The sequence below is a fragment of the Oncorhynchus clarkii genome, chromosome 12 (genome assembly GCF_045791955.1).
Source record: "Oncorhynchus clarkii lewisi isolate Uvic-CL-2024 chromosome 12, UVic_Ocla_1.0, whole genome shotgun sequence".
Classification (NCBI taxonomy): domain Eukaryota; kingdom Metazoa; phylum Chordata; class Actinopteri; order Salmoniformes; family Salmonidae; genus Oncorhynchus; species Oncorhynchus clarkii.
In genome coordinates, this window is record NC_092158.1 from 35,328,566 (window position 1) to 35,345,334 (window position 16,769).

Below are 16,769 nucleotides of genomic sequence, written 5' to 3' on the forward strand. Positions count from 1 at the left end.
TATTACTGCATATTGAGTACTGCTTTCCATTAATTGCTTGGCATGGAGTCTATTCTGCACTGTCTGGGCACGCTGTGTGTGTCTCGCTCTCGCTCTGTGTCTCGCTCTCTCTCTGTGTCTCGCTCTCTCTCTGTGTCTCGCTCCTCGCTCTCTGTGTCTCTCTCGCTCTCGCTCTCTGTGTCTCTCTCTCGCTCTCGCTCTGTGTCTCTCTCTCGCTCTCGCTCTGTGTCTCTCTCTCGCTCCTCGCTCTCTGTGTCTCGCTCTCGCTCTCTGTGTCGCTCTCGCTCTCTGTGTCTCGCTCTCGCTCTCACTCTCGCTCTCTCTCTCACTCTCGCTTTCTGTCTCGCTCTCGCTCTCTGTGTCTCTCGCTCTCTGTCTCTCTCTCGCTCTGTCTCTCTCTCTCGCTCTGTCTCTCTCTCTCGCTCTCTGTATCTGTCTCTCTCTCGCTCTCGCTCTCTGTGTCTCTCTCTCGCTCTCTGTGTCTCTCTCTCGCTCTTGCTCTCTGTGTCTCGCTCTCGCTCTCTGTGTCTCGCTCTCGCTCTCTGTCTCTCTCTCGCTCTCTGTCTCTCTCTCGCTCTCTGTCTCTCTCTCGCTCTCTCACTGTCTCTCTCGCTCTCTCACTGTCTCTCTCGCTCTCTCACTGTCTCTCTCGCTCTCTCACTGTCTCTCTCGCTCTCTCACTGTCTCTCTCGCTCTCTCACTGTCTCTCTCTCGCTCTCTCACTGTCTCTCTCGCTCTCTCACTGTCTCTCTCGCTCTCTCTCTGTCTCTCTCTCGCTCTCTCTCTGTCTCTCTCTCGCTCTCTCTCTGTCTCTCTCTCTCTCTCTCTCGCTCTCTCTCTCTCTGTCTCTCTCTCTGTCTCTCTCTCTGTCTCTCTCTCTGTCTCTCTCTCTGTCTCTCTGTCTCTCTCTCTGTCTCTCTCTCTGTCTCTCTCTCGCACTCTCTCTGTGTCTCTCTCGCTCTCTCTGTGTCTTTCTCTCTCGCTTTGTTTCTCTCTCTCTCTCTCTCGCTCTCACTGTGTCTCTCTCTCTCTCTCTCGCTCTGTCTCTCTCTCGCTCGCTCGCTCTGTCTCTCTCTCGCTCTGTCTCTCTCGCGCTCTCTCTGTGTCTCTCTCGCGCTCTCTCTGTGTCTCTCTCGCGCTCTCTCTGTGTCTCTCTCGCGCTCTCTCTGTGTCTCTCTCGCGCTCTCTCTGTGTCTCTCTCGCGCTCTCTCTGTGTCTCTCTCGCGCTCTCTCTGTGTCTCTCTCGCGCTCTCTCTGTGTCTCTCTCTCTCGCACTCTCTCTGTGTCTCTCTCTCTCGCTCTCTCTCTCGCTCTCTCTCTCGCTCTCTCTCTCTCTCTGTGTCTCTCTGTGTCGCTCTCTGTGTCTCTCTCGCTCTCTCACTGTGTCTCTCTCGCTCTCTCACTGTGTCTCTCTCTCGCTCTCTCACTGTCTCTCTCTCTGTGTCTCTCTCTCTCTCTCTCGCTCTGTCTCTCGCTCGCTCTCTCTCTGTGTCTCTCTCTCTCGCTTTGTGTCTCTCTCACTCTCACTGTCTCTCGCTCGCTCGCTCGCTCTGTCTCTCGCTCGCTCGCTCTGTCTCTCGCTCGCTCTGTCTCTCGCTCGCTCGCTCTGTCTCTCGCTCGCTCTGTCTCTCGCTCGCTCTGTCTCTCGCTCGCTCTGTCTCTCTCTCGCTCGCTCTGTCTCTCTCTCGCTCGCTCTGTCTCTCTCTCGCTCGCTCTGTCTCTCTTGCTCGCTCTGTCTCTCTCTCGCTCGTTCTGTCTCTCTCGCTCGCTCTGTCTCTCTCGCTCGCTCTGTCTCTCTCGCTCGCTCTGTCTCTCTCGCTCGCTCTGTCTCGCTCGCTCGCTCTGTCTCTCTCGCTCGCTCTGACTCTCTCGCTCGCTCTGACTCTCTCGCTCGCTCTGACTCTCTCGCTCGCTCTGACTCTCTCGCTCGCTCTGACTCTCTCGCTCGCTCTGACTCTCTCGCTCGCTCTGACTCTCTCGCTCGCTCTGTCTCGCTCGCTCGCTCGCTCTGTCTCTCTCGCTCGCTCTGTCTCTCTCGCTCGCTCTGTCTCGCTCGCTCGCTCTGTCTCGCTCGCTCTGTCTCGCTCGCTCGCTCTGTCTCGCTCGCTCGCTCTGTCTCGCTCGCTCGCTCTGTCTCGCTCGCTCGCTCGCTCTGTCTCGCTCGCTCGCTCTGTCTCGCTCGCTCGCTCTGTCTCGCTCGCTCGCTCTGTCTCGCTCGCTCTGTCTCTCTCTCTCGCTCGCTCTGTCTCTCTCTCTCGCTCGCTCTGTCTCTCTCTCTCGCTCGCTCTCTCTCTCTCTCGCTCGCTCTGTCTCGCTCGCTCGCTCGCTCTGTCTCTCTCGCTCGCTCTGTCTCTCTCGCTCGCTCGCTCTGTCTCTCTCGCTCGCTCTGTCTCTCTCGCTCGATCTCTGTCTCTCTCGCTCGATCTCTGTGTCTCTCTCGCTCGATCTCTGTGTCTCTCTCGCTCGATCTCTGTGTCTCTCTCGCTCGCACTCTGTGTCTCTCTCGCTCGCACTCTGTGTCTCTCTCGCTCGCACTCTGTGTCTCTCTCGCTCGCACTCTGTGTCTCTCTCGCTCGCACTCTGTGTCTCTCTCGCTCGCACTCTGTGTCTCTCTCGCTCGCTCTCTGTGTCTCTCTCGCTCGCTCTCTGTGTCTCGCTCGCTCGCTCTCTGTGTCTCCCTCGCTCGCTCTCTGTGTCTCCCTCGCTCGCTCTCTGTGTCTCCCTCGCTCGCTCTCTGTGTCTCCCTCGCTCGCTCTGTCTCTCTCGCTCGCTCTGTCTCTCGCTCTGTCTCTCTCGCTCGCTCTGTCTCGCTCGCTCGCTCTGTCTCTCTCGCTCGCTCTGTCTCTCTCGCTCGCTCTGTCTCTCTCGCTCGCTCTGACTCTCTCGCTCGCTCTGACTCTCTCGCTCGCTCTGACTCTCTCGCTCGCTCTGACTCTCTCGCTCGCTCTGACTCTCTCGCTCGCTCTGACTCTCTCGCTCGCTCTGACTCTCTCGCTCGCTCTGTCTCGCTCGCTCGCTCTGTCTCTCTCGCTCGCTCTGTCTCTCTCGCTCGCTCTGTCTCTCTCGCTCGCTCTGTCTCGCTCGCTCGCTCTGTCTCGCTCGCTCGCTCTGTCTCGCTCGCTCGCTCTGTCTCGCTCGCTCTGTCTCTCTCTCTCGCTCGCTCTGTCTCTCTCTCTCGCTCGCTCTGTCTCTCTCTCTCGCTCGCTCTGTCTCTCTCTCTCGCTCGCTCTGTCTCTCTCTCTCGCTCGCTCTGTCTCTCTCGCTCGCTCGCTCGCTCTGTCTCTCTCGCTCGCTCTGTCTCTCTCGCTCGCTCGCTCTGTCTCTCTCGCTCGCTCTGTCTCTCTCGCTCGATCTCTGTCTCTCTCGCTCGATCTCTGTGTCTCTCTCGCTCGATCTCTGTGTCTCTCTCGCTCGATCTCTGTGTCTCTCTCGCTCGCACTCTGTGTCTCTCTCGCTCGCACTCTGTGTCTCTCTCGCTCGCACTCTGTGTCTCTCTCGCTCGCACTCTGTGTCTCTCTCGCTCGCTCTCTGTGTCTCTCTCGCTCGCTCTCTGTGTCTCGCTCGCTCTCTGTGTCTCCCTCGCTCGCTCTCTGTGTCTCCCTCGCTCGCTCTCTGTGTCTCCCTCGCTCGCTCTCTGTGTCTCCCTCGCTCGCTCTCTGTGTCTCCCTCGCTCGCTCTGTCTCTCTCGCTCGCTCTGTCTCTCTCGCTCGCTCTGTCTCTCTCGCTCGCTCTGTCTCTCTCGCTCGCTCTGTCTCGCTCGCTCGCTCTGTCTCTCTCGCTCGCTCTGTCTCTCTCTCTGTCTCTCTGTCTCTCTCTCTCTGTGTCTCTCTCTCTCTCTCTGTGTCTCTCTCTCTCTCTGTGTCTCTCTCTCTCTCTGTGTCTCTCTCTCTCTCTGTGTCTCTCTCTCTCTCTGTGTCTCTCTCTCGCTCTGTGTCTCTCTCTCGCTCTGTGTCTCTCTCTCGCTCTGTGTCTCTCTCTCGCTCTGTGTCTCTCTCTCGCTCTGTGTCTTTCTCTCTCTCTTGTGTCTCACTCACTCACTCACTCACTCACTCACTCTCTCACACACACACACAATCATTACACTAGGTCAGGGATGTGTAATTCCAGTCATCAGGGGCCGTAGTTGGGTCTCACTTCCCCCATCCCTAGTAAACACAGCTGATTAAACTAATTGCATTCTTAACTAAAGATGATGTTTAGTAAATTATTGGAGTCAGGTGTGTTAGCTGGAGCAAAAGTGTGACACCAACCAGTTGCTCATCCCTGTACTAGGTGGCGCTCTGCTATCCACCCTATATGTTCTCCAAGTCATTTTAGTCTGGCAGCCATGCCTTTCCCTCGCGTCCCCGTTAGACCGACCAGACCACAGTCTAGACCACTGGCTTTGTTAACAAGAGAAGTTGAGCTCACCATGCTGCCTGTTGAGAAACACTGATGACTTTATTATACATATGTTAGACAATTAGTCATATGCTTATTAAAAATATATTATAATCCTGCCACCTCTCGGTCCCCATATCACTGTCTCTCCTCACACTTCTCTCTCTCCAATACTTGATCTTTCCCTTCCTCTTTCAGTTTTCATTGATCACTCACTCACTCACTCACTCACTTGGTGAGGGCTGGGGTTGGCATCTGTGTAACCAAGTCTAGATGCCAGTCAGGGAACTGGGCTAGCATATGTCTATGTAAGTCATGTCTCAGTGTTGTAGGACTGCTGATTGGCTGTGACCCACTAGGACACCCTGGTTACCGGGATGGAGCTGTCCGTCAGGTTGTCACGGTGACCTTGAGGAGGGTTCCATCACAGGCCCCCGCTGTGAAGCTCTATCTGTTTTCTATAATCAGCAACACCTCCATCACTCCTCTCATCAGCCTCCCTCCCTCCCTCCCTCCACTCCTCTTCTCTTCTCTCATCTTCCATGGCCCTTCTGTTCTCCTCTCTTCCCTTGCGTTGCTGCTGAACTTTGAACTGTGTTTCTGTCTGCACTGCAGAGTCCCTGACTGACTGTGTCCTTGGTGATGAAGGGACTGAGACGAGGGTTGTTCAATCAGAAGTCCGTTTCAAAGCAGGGGGTGGTACTGTTAATTAGCTCCAGTGGAGGACAGTGAGGTTGAGTCTATTGGCCTGAGGCTTTGTCATCAAGAGGGAAGTATGTTTAAATTCATAAAGAAAGAAACTTCGACTTGAGTGATAACCACTGTTTTGTACGTTGGTCCCCCCTTAAAGCTATGAGCTGCAGTGTTAAACCATTCACATATCCACACAGGAAATGTTAGTGATAAGAGAGACAGCAGAAATCCACTGGGGATCCTGTTCTGATGTGCTGATGGGGCTTCATATTCTATAACACACACACACACTCTCACACACACACACACACACACCTAGACTCTCCTCCATTGTCGCCATTCATTTCCATTGTAATAAATGTAGATTCTTCAGTTAATTCACACAAGGCAGTAGGGTTTATTCATCCACAATGGAGCATGGAGGGAGCACAGCGAGCATTCTTAATGCAGGGAGGGAGGGAACACAGGGAGCATTCTTAATGGAGGGAGGGAGGGAACACAGGGAGCATTCTTAATGGAGGGAGGGAGGGAACACAGGGAGCATTCATAATGGAGGGAGGGAGGGAACACAGGGAGCATTCTTAATGGAGGGAGGGAGGGAACACAGAGAGCATTCTTAATGGAGGGAGGGAGGGAACACAGGGAGCATTCTAAATGGAGGGAGGGAGGGAACACAGGGAGCATTCTTAATGGAGGGAGGGAGGGAACACAGGGAGCATTATTAATGGAGGGAGGGAACACAGGGAGCATTAATAATGGAGGGAGGGAGGGAACACAGGGAGCATTCTTAATGAAGGGAGGGAGGGAACACAGGGAGCATTCTTAATGGAGGGAGGGAGGGAACACAGGGAGCATTATTAATGGAGGGAGGGAGGGAACACAGGGAACATTATTAATGGAGGGAGGGAGGGAACACAGGGAACATTATTAATGGAGGGAGGGAGGGAACACAGGGAACATTATTAATGGAGGGAGGGAGGGAACACAGTTAGCATTCTTAATGGGGGGAGGGAGGGAACACAGGGAGCATTATTAATGGAGGGAGGGAGGGAACACAGGGAAAATTATTAATGGAGGGAGGGAGGGAACACAGGGAGCATTCTTAATGGAGGGAGGGATGGAACACAGGGAGCATTCTTAATGGAGGGAGGGGACACAGGGAGCATTCTTAATGGAGGGAGGGAGGGAACACATGGAGCATTCTTAATGGAGGGAGGGAACACAGAGAGCATTTTTAATGGAGGGAGGGAACACAGAGAGCATTCTTAATGTAGGGAGGGAACAGAGGGAGCATTCTTAATGGAGGGAGGGAGGGAACACAGGGAGCATTTTTAATGGAGGGATGGAGGGAACACCGGGAGCATTATTAATGGAGGGAGGGAGTGAACACAGGGAGCATTATTAATGGAGGTAGGGAGGGAACACAGGGAGCATTCTTAATGGAGGGAGGGATGGAACACAGGGAGCATTCTTAATGGAGGGAGGGGACACAGGGAGCATTCTTAATGGAGGGAGGGAGGGAACACATGGAGCATTCTTAATGGAGGGAGGGAACACAGGGAGCATTATTAATGGAGGGAGGGAACACAGGGAACATTATTAATGGAGGGAGGGAGGGAACACAGGGAACATTATTAATGGAGGGAGGGAGGGAACACAGGGAGCATTCTTAATGGAGGGAGGGAGGGAACACAGGGAGCATTAATAATGGAGGGAGGGAGGGAACACAGGGAGCATTATTAATGGAGGAAGGGAGGGAACACAGGGAGCATTCTTAATGGAGGGAGGGAGGGAACACAGGAAGCATTCTTAATGGAGGGAGGGAACACAGGGAACATTATTAATGGAGGGAGGGAACACAGGGAACATTATTAATGGAGGTAGGGAACACAGGGATCATTCTTAATGGAGGGAGGGAACACAGGGAACATTATTAATGGAGGGAGGGAGGGAACACAGGGAACATTATTAATGGAGGGAGGGAGGGAACACAGGGAGCATTCTTAATGGAGGGAGGGAGGGAACACAGGGAGCATTAATAATGGAGGGAGGGAGGGAACACAGGGAGCATTATTAATGGAGGAAGGGAGGGAACACAGGGAGCATTCTTAATGGAGGGAGGGAGGGAACACAGGGAGAATTATTAATGGAGGGAGGGAGGGAACACAGGGAGCATTATTAATGGAGGAAGGGAGGGAACACAGGGAGCATTCTTAATGGAGGGAGGGAGGGAACACAGGGAGCATTCTTAATGGAGGGAGGGAGGGAACACAGGGAGCATTCTTAATGGAGGGAGGGAACACAGGGAGCATTCTTAATGGAGGGAGGGAGGGAACACATGGAGCATTCTTAATGGAGGGAGGGAACACAGAGAGCATTCTTAATGGAGGGAGGGAACACAGAGAGCATTCTTAATGTAGGGAGGGAACACAGGGAGCATTCTTAATGGAGGGAGGGAGGGAACACAGGGAGCATTCTTAATGGAGGGAGGGGACACAGGGAGCATTCTTAATGGAGGGAGGGAACACAGGGAGCATTCTTAATGGAGGGAGGGAACACATGGAGCATTCTTAATGGAGGGAGGGAACACAGAGAGCATTCTTAATGTAGGGAGGGAACACAGGGAGCATTCTTAATGGAGGGAGGGAGGGAACACAGGGAGCATTATTAATGGAGGGAGGGAGGGAACACAGGGAGCATTCTTCATGGAGGGAGGAAGGGAACACAGGGAGCATTCTTAATGGAGGGAGGGAGGGAACACAGGGAGCATTATTAATGGAGGGAGGGAACACAGGGAGCATTATTAATGGAGGGAGGGAACACAGGGAGCATTCCTAATGGATGGAAGGAACACAGGGAGGGAGGGAACACAGGGAGCATTATTAATGGAGGGAGGGAACACAGGGAGGGAACACAGGGAGGGAGGGAACACAGGGAGGGAGGGAACACAGGGAGCATTATTAATGGAGGGAGGGAACACAGGGAGGGAACACAGGGAGGGAGGGAACACAGGGAGCATTATTAATGGAGGGAGGGAACATGAAAGAGAATCCATGCTTTTTCATAAGCGCCGCTCCAGTTGAGGCTCTGTAGACAGCCTGTGACACAGTGTGTGTTATAGAATATGAAGCCCCATCAGTAGTCCATCAGAACAGGATCCCAGTGGGCTTTTGCTGTCTCTTGTATCACTAGCAGTTCAATCAGAGGTGAGAATAGGAGGATGGAGAAGGAGGGATAATTTCAACAGCTGTACTGCAGATGAGAGGTGAGAATGGGAGGAGGGAGAAGGAGGGATCATTTCAACAGGCTGTACTGCAGATGAGAGGTGAGAATGGGAGGAGGGAGAAGGAGGGATCATTTCAACAGGCTGTACTGCAGATGAGAGGTGAGAATGGGAGGATGGAGATGGAGAAGGAGGGATAATTTCAACAGCTGTACTGCAGATCAGAGGTGAGAATGGGAGGATGGAGATGGAGAAGGATCAGAGCGACATTCAGATGCCTCTACTGCAGATCAGAGCGACATTCAGATGCCTCTACTGCAGATCAGAGCGACATTCAGATGCCTCTACTGAAGATCAGAGCGATATTCAGATGCCTCTACTGCAGATCAGAGCGACATTCAGATGCCTCTACTGCAGATGAGAGCGACATTCAGATGCCTCTACTGCAGATCAGAGCGATATTCAGATGCCTCTACTGCAGATCAGAGCGACATTCAGATGCCTCTACTGCAGATGAGAGCGACATTCAGATGCCTCTACTGCAGATGAGAGCGACATTCAGATGCCTCTACTGCAGATCAGAGCGACATTCAGATGCCTCTACTGCAGATCAGAGCGACATTCAGATGCCTCTACTGCAGATCAGAGCGATATTCAGATGCCTCTACTGCAGATCAGAGCGACATTCAGATGCCTCTACTGCAGATGTACAGTGATGTTCAACCAGATAGTAAGTGAGCTGAGTGTAATGTATATTCAGGGATCACAAGCAGCTCATTACCAACGCCCAAGGCTTTGGATGTTCAGTGGAGATGGTAGACATGGCGACAGGGGCCTGTACCCTACAACTAAGCTGCCTTACCCCTTCACCCCCCCCCCCTCTTTTTGTTTTCTCTCTCTCTCTATCTCGTCTATTTTTGTTCTCTCTCTCTCTCTCTCTCTCTCTCTCTCTCTTTTGTCTATTTTTGTTCTCTTCATCTCTCTCTCGTCTATTTTTGTTCTCTCTCTCTCTCTCTCTCTCTCTCTCTTGTCTATTTTTGTTCTCTCTCTCTCTCTCTCTCTCTCGTCTATTTTTGTTCTCTCTCTTCATCTCTCTCGCTCCTGCCTTACGTCTCACGCTGGCTGTCAGCCCCGCAGGTGCTCTGTCTCTCAGCTGCAAAGCCTACTGGGAAATCAGCCTAGTGTGACAGATCTGGTTTGTAACTGGATTGGCTCCTGAGTGTGAGTTAAACCGGGATAGAGAGAGAGATGGAAAGAGGGAGTGACAGATTAAGAGAAGTTTAGGATTGAAAATTGGTTTTGAAGTCAAAGGAACATTTTGTGTGTGTGAACACGGCTTGGCATAGTTTCCCTAGTAACAGAGTAAATCTGTAATGGAATCAAAGTGCTATGTAACCAATAAGGATGCTGGAGCTTCACTGCATGTTAAACAGGCTGTCTATGGAGACGTGTGTTTGTGTAGTGTGCGCAACCCAACAAGGAATTACGTGAACCCTGTTACCGAGCAAATTCTAGTGATGCTGAGCTACATGGCTGTGTGTGTTTGTCAGTGTTGGGGAATCGACTCTGAAAATATAGTTTACCAATCATTTCTGACAGGAAAAAGTTCAGCTACGCCGTAATTGTTTACTTAACTAACGTTACGTTAGAAAAGTGGTTCACGACTTCAAAACTATTTTGGGAAATGGACATATCTGAATCTCAAATGTCATGGACTAGAAATTGCCTGACAGATCCCTCTGGAGTCAGATGTTAACAGAATATAGAATTGAACCTATTAAACACAAGAGCTGGTCTGATGGCGGAAGAATTGTGCGTAGTTCAAGTCGTTAGCTACACCGCTACACGGCAAAGAAAGTCAACTACTGAAAACACTACCAAGATTTGAATATAGTTCAATTACCAAGCTACTGAAAAATGTTGTTAAATGAATAGTGGAAACTAATTGTAGTTCACTACTCCCCAACGTGTGTGTGTGTGTGTGTGTGTGTGTGAGAAACGACAGAATGAAACAAAAAAGGCAGTGTTAGAAAGAGGGGGACATCAAACAACCCTGCACTGCATGCTGGGAGAGAGAGAGAGAGGGCCAAGACCTTGACTCAACCACTCACACATTGTATGGATAGATTCACTTTCCCCTGCTGTATAAAAATACCGCATTCCCCTTGGCTCGCTTGTCATCTATGTGATATAAGATATGAGAGGCGCACTGTGAGAAGGAGAAATTTAGACCGGGTCAGGAAGTTAATCCTGATGTGAATTGAGTGGGAAGGTTTCTGAAAACAACCTTATTCAGCAGAGAAGGAACAACCGAGCTTAGAAAGAATTAGGTGTGTGTCCGTCTGTGCAGGGAACAGACACCTGAGGTTTTGGGTGATTGAAATGTCTGCCCCATACCCCAGGAAACCTACGCCCAGTCAAGTGTGTAATAGGCTTTTTGAGTCGTGTTTTTCTTCATTGTGTGTGTGTGTGTGTGTGTGTGTGTGTGTCAAACCGAACTGAGTGCCCTCTTCTTGTCCTTTCCCACAGCTCTCCTGTACAAGCCGATTGACCGTGTGACCAGAAGTACGCTGGTTCTTCATGTGAGGACACACACACACACACACACCAGTACATTGTCTGTCCCGACTAGCATTCGATAGATCCATGAAGGATTCTTGATCTCACCCAGAGACAAATGACAAGATTGAATTAGTGACCGCAACGTAGAGATAGATTGAATAGATAGGACAGGATCAATACTTATCAAGGATTAAGAGTTAGTGCTGTCGTGAGACACATAGTGATGGGGCTGGGTAGAATCTCTCTCGAAAGCCCCGCAGGTCATTAAGATGCAGCACGGATCTGTATCCACCTGCAAAGTCAAACCCTGCTTGCTGCTGTTTATAGTAAGTGTTCCGTTCCATTTGCCAAGCCTATACCTTTCCTCTGCGCTGTCCATCAAAATGACATGCTGTTATAAACAGTAGGCGCTAATTTGATGGGCTACAACCAAGTGGAAAGTGAAAACCGCTAACAGAGGAAGCGGAGATGCCTAGACGTGTCCTCCAGTCTCGCTTCCAGTGCATTTCATGAATATGTTTTCCATAAGGCTAGTGGAGCCGTGACTAAACAAAGACCAGTTGGTTTGGTACAAAGGTAAGAGCAGATCACGCAAACACACAATGAACCCTTATTCCATATTTAGTGCACTACATTTCAATAGTGTTTGCCCAGGGCCCATAGTGCACTATATAGGGAATAGTGTGTCATTTGGGACACGGGCGCTGACAGACGGTGGAAGTTACTGTGTTCGTTTCTCTTAATGACGTAGGAAGACGGGTAGTGTACTATACCGCTGACATCAGCTCAAGCCTTCTAGAGCTTGTCAGAATACATTCACTGAGGTGTGCTGACGAGGCATAAATCAGGCAATGGAAAAGAGGTTGGCTTTTCTTTCACACGCTCCTCTGAAAAAAAGGAACTTAGTTACGCTGAGAATAAGGTATTTGCAATGTGGAAGCAGATTGTCTCAGCCGTTTCTTAGGTAGCACTTTAAAAATAAAGTCATTAGTTACGCCCATGGTTCAATAAAGTAGAGACTCTCATATGCTTTAATTAGAGGAAATGATGTGGCACAAAACCCAGCGAAGCATCCAAGTCGTCCAATTCATCAACACAGGTTTAAAAACACAGTGACTGTCCATAGACATTTCATTTTAATGGATGTGGTTCTCTCTGTTTTTGGATGGGGGATCTAATGGTCTTTCTCGCTCTGTGTGTTATTGTAGGACCTGCTGAAGCACACCCCTAAGGACCACCCAGACTTCCCCCTGCTGCAGGACGCTCTGAGGATCTCCCAGAACTTCCTGTCCTCCATCAACGAAGAGATTGACCCCCGCAGGACCGCCGTCACCACGCCTAAGGGAGAGGTGGGGTGACACACACAGACACGCCATTTTAATAGACTACTTTATACTTTTCAGAACTTCTTGTTGTAACCTTGGGGAAGTGTGCCAATGCATTTGTGAAATGTGTTTTGAGGTCAGAGAGAAACCCACAGTATCTGTCCTCTCCTCCTACCCCCACATCCTCAATCTCTTCATTACCAGCTTCCTCTCTCTTCATCTCTCTCGATCGCCCTCTCTCTCTAGCATCTTTTGATCTTTTCCCTCTCTCTCTCTCCCAGCATGCAGTGCAGGGTTGTTTGATGTCTCCCTCTTTCTAACACTGCCTTATTGTTTCATTCTGTCATTTTCCACATGTCAGCCTTTTCTCCTCTTAATGCTTCTCTCTCTGAGTATATCCTTTCCTTCCTTCCTTCTCTCTCTGAGTATATCCTTTCCTTCCATCCCACCATCTCTCCCCCTTGCGCTTTACCTCTCCTTTCTCCCTCCATCTCTCTCTCCCCCCTCTCTTCAGCTATCCTCCCTCCATCTTTCTCTCTTCCCCCATCTCTCTCTCCCGCCATCTCTTCCTCTATCCGTTTTCCATTCAGTCAGCTCAGTTCTTAACCTCCCAGTCATCTCTCCATTCGTTACAGTCTGTCTGTTACCAGTTAAATGGAAATCTCTCTCTGCCCTCTTTGGCTCAGGCTTTCCTGATTTACTCCAGTTCGTGTTTAGCTCTGCCTTATTTTAGCTTTCCTAGTTGGCTCTCCAGAGATGGACAGATATAGAGCGATAGAGAGGGGGAGCGTTTCAAGTTCTGAGTGGCTTACTTTAGCTGATGATTATCTTGCTGTAACACCGCCATCACTGATGATGATTTTATTATTATTATTTTTTTCACCTTTATTTAACCAGGTAGGCCAGTTCAGAACAAGTTACTCATTTACAACTGCGACCTGGCCAAGATAAAGCATAGCAGTGTGAACAGACAACACAGAGTTACACATGGAGTAAACAATAAACAAGTCAATAACACAGTAGAAATAAAGAGTCTACATACATTGTGTGCAAAAGGCATGAGGAGGTAGGCAAATAATTACAATTTAGCAGATTAACAACACTGGAGTGATAAATGATCAGATGGTAATGTACAGGTAGAGATATTGGTGTGTAAAGGAGCAGAAAAGTTAATAAATAAAAACAGTATGGGGATGAGGTAGGTAAATTGGGTGGGCTATTTACCGATGGACTATGTACAGCTGCATCGATCGGTTAGCTGCTCAGATAGCAGATGTTTAAAGTTGGTGAGGGAGATAAAGGTCTCCAATTTTACATATTTTATATGTAAAAGACATAAAATATAGACAACAAGCGAGTTCTTTCGTATTGCTGAACCCTGACCTATACCTCCTACAGTATATCCTGGTGGAAAGGGAATGTTTACGGCTAGGCTAGTTGCCCCGTGCTGGGCGTGCCACAGGAAGTGATGCCGTTTCTCTCCCTGGTAGGCTCGTCAGCTGGTGAAGGATGGTTTCCTGGTGGAGGTGTCAGAGGGCTCCAGGAAGCTGCGTCATGTCTTCCTCTTCACAGACCTGCTGCTCTGTGCCAAGATGAAGAAGACCTCCGCAGGGTAGGTTAACTCTCACAGAGTATCACCACAAACACATGCACATTCAGCTATCTACAGTACCCACTGTGGTATTCACTGTGCCTAAACGTAGATCATACACACTTTGAGTGGTCTCCAGTGTTATATGCTCCTATCATGTCAGTTCTGATGTGTCTGTGATATGAAAGTGTATCAGGATGAATGACAGTCCTGCTCCAAAGGGATTTTCTTTTTCACTGCTATTTTTATTTCCTCCATTTGAAGTATTCTCTGATGTTATAATAAAAAAGGAAGACTATTAATTGAAAATGTGAATGTTGTCACACGTGATGCCTTTGGTGCTGCAGACCAGGGGTTGGTATTTTTTTACCCCCCCCAAATTAAAAATAAATTTACTCAAGCCTCGGGATTGGATAGACTATTGTGGAGAAATGATTTAGAATAGTGATTAGAGGGCTCGTATAGGGCTGAATATTAACACATTGCCGTAGTGGATGTAGGGATGTTGGGAAATGTATTACAATCTGGTCTCAATCTGGTGCTTGGGCCTGAGGCTGTGCGTGTGTGTGTGTGCGCGTGTGTGTGTGTAAATTGGGAATGACCACATACACTGCCTTAGATTAAGTGTTTAATTTAAAGGATTGCCTCCAATGGCATGGTTACTGTTGTTGGCGTGATTGGGGCTCATTGTGATTGACAGTCGCTGCTGTCCCTCTACCTCAGTGTGAAGGACACACAGACAACTACCGTTGTCATGGTTACCACCAGTCTGTAAATCACTCTGTTATGGTCTGTAGCTTTAGCGGTCTGTCGTTGGGTCCCACATGGCATCCTATTCTCTATATAGTCCACTGTGGGGTTAAGAGTAGTGAGCTACATAGGGAATAGGGTGGCATTTCAAATCAAATGTTATTGGTCACATACATATGGTTAGCAGATGTTATTGGTCACATACATATGGTTAGCAGATGTTATTGGTCACATACATATGGTTAGCAGATGTTATTGCGGATGTAGTGAAATGCTTGTGTTCCTAGCTCCAACAGTGCAGTAGTATCTAACAATTAACAATACACACAAATTTAAAAGTAAAAGAATGGAATTAAGAAATATATAAATATTAGGACGAGCAACGTCGGAGTGGCATTGACTAAAATGCAATAGAATAGAATACAGTATATACATATGAAATGAGTAAAGCAGTATGTAAACATTATTAAAATGACAAGTGTTCCATTATTAAAGTGGCCTGTGATTCTATCTCTATGTATATAGGGCAGCAGCCTCTAAGGTGCAGGGTTGAGTAACCGGGTGGTAGCCGGCTAGTGATGGCTGTTTAACAGTATGATGGCCTTGAGATAGAGAGACTGAAAAACACCTGTCTCAGCTTTGATGCACCTGTACTGTATTTGAGATGCAGCCTACTGTATGTGTCCTCTGGTCTGGACTATAACACCATAGGATTAGGCCAACAGCCTATTAAAACACGCTATCCAGTTGATAGCTAATCATCAGTATTAACTCACTGAGAAACCTGAATCCCATTCAATCCCTCTATCTCCACTCAATCATCATCGATTATTAATGTTTCTATAATGTTATATCGACTCCATAACCATCATTATTTTCCTACAGATTTGGTGTATAATATACCACCATTTCCCAATGTAGAGATGTAAATGAAGATGTAATCCATGTGATTATGGAAAACAAGGTCTGTGAAAGTGCTGTGGACGGATGGGAGGAGATTAGATATGCAGATTTTATTCAACAGCAGCAGAGACAATCAGCTCTACCTCGGTCTGTAATAGGGAGAGTGTTTATTAAGTGGACTCTAGATCATCTTAAAGTCTTATTGGGCATGTAAACAGTGCGTGAATACAGATCCACACCTTAGAGACAACAGCGTATAACACCCCATGGACCACTCTGAGACAAAGGGTTTGCTTACAAAGGGGGAGAGATCTCACCCCGTATTAAGAAGGAGAGGAGGTCTTATAAAACAAATTGAGGGATGTTTGCAGGCAAAAGAGGGGGTGAAGGTATATATTGGGAGAAAATAGAGGTATCTGCTGTCTCTGTCCCTCTATAGTACAATACTGACAAAACACTTATTTAACTAGCCAAAGAAAAATGCTAATCTAAAACATGAAAGAGTTATACTACTCTTTGTTTGTTTTTCATTGTTTTACTTTGGGGGTAAAAACAGGACATTTATTTTTCTTGTCATATTTCCCGCCCCGTCAGGTTTGCACACGTTTGGAGCTGTGATGTAATGTATTCCTGTGTTAATGAGTTTACTGTCCTGCCTCCAGGAATCATAATGATACTAAATGCTCGTTAGGGGAATACAAAAACATCTCCGACAACATTAGTGAGCATCTGTATAACCTGATGGATGTGCTGAACACGCATTTACTAGTCTTTCTGTGTCTGAGTGTTTAATATGGGATCTCCTCAAGTCAAGCAATCTTTTCATACTACGATACATAAGGAGTTAGAGTAGTAAGGGGAGATATGTTTAAGTTAAATCCTATGGTGTTGAGCACAATGGAATATGGCTCAAAAAAGACGCATGATATTGCATAAAGCAAGACAAATAGAAGATGATGAATTATATGGTGGGTATTGCCCTCCTCCTTTACAGGGCCAATAGAGATATCTAAATTTAACTGCGAGCAGCGATGAACGGGGTTCACAGGATGACAGAAAGGACACATGCTTCGTAAACAACAGGTGTAGACTAACAATGAAATGCTTACTTACCGGCCCTTCCCAACAATGCAGAGAGAGGAAAAAAGAGAAATAATCAAAAATAATAATAATAATCAAGAAATAATCAAAAATATAGAACACAAAAAAATAGATGTACAATGATTAATGATATCCTGGCTATATACATGGAGTACCAGCACCGAGTTGATGTGCAGGGTTACGATGTAATTGAGGTATATAGTTCCTACATGATAGTGCTCACATTATTTATTTTCCTTTA

At 48.3% G+C, this 16,769-nt stretch overlaps 1 protein-coding gene across 5 annotated transcripts in view; it reads left to right on the top strand.

Annotated features, from left to right (window-relative positions):
* LOC139423107 (ABR activator of RhoGEF and GTPase) overlaps positions 1-16,769 on the top strand; it is a 213,019-nt gene that overhangs the window by 117,382 nt on the left and 78,868 nt on the right. For all 5 annotated transcript variants that reach the window (XM_071174759.1, XM_071174758.1, XM_071174760.1 and 2 more), the window contains 3 exons: positions 10,826-10,878; positions 12,067-12,207; positions 13,674-13,795. In XM_071174759.1, the coding sequence (XP_071030860.1) occupies positions 10,826-10,878; positions 12,067-12,207; positions 13,674-13,795 (316 nt within the window). The remainder of the gene's footprint in view (positions 1-10,825; positions 10,879-12,066; positions 12,208-13,673; positions 13,796-16,769) is intronic.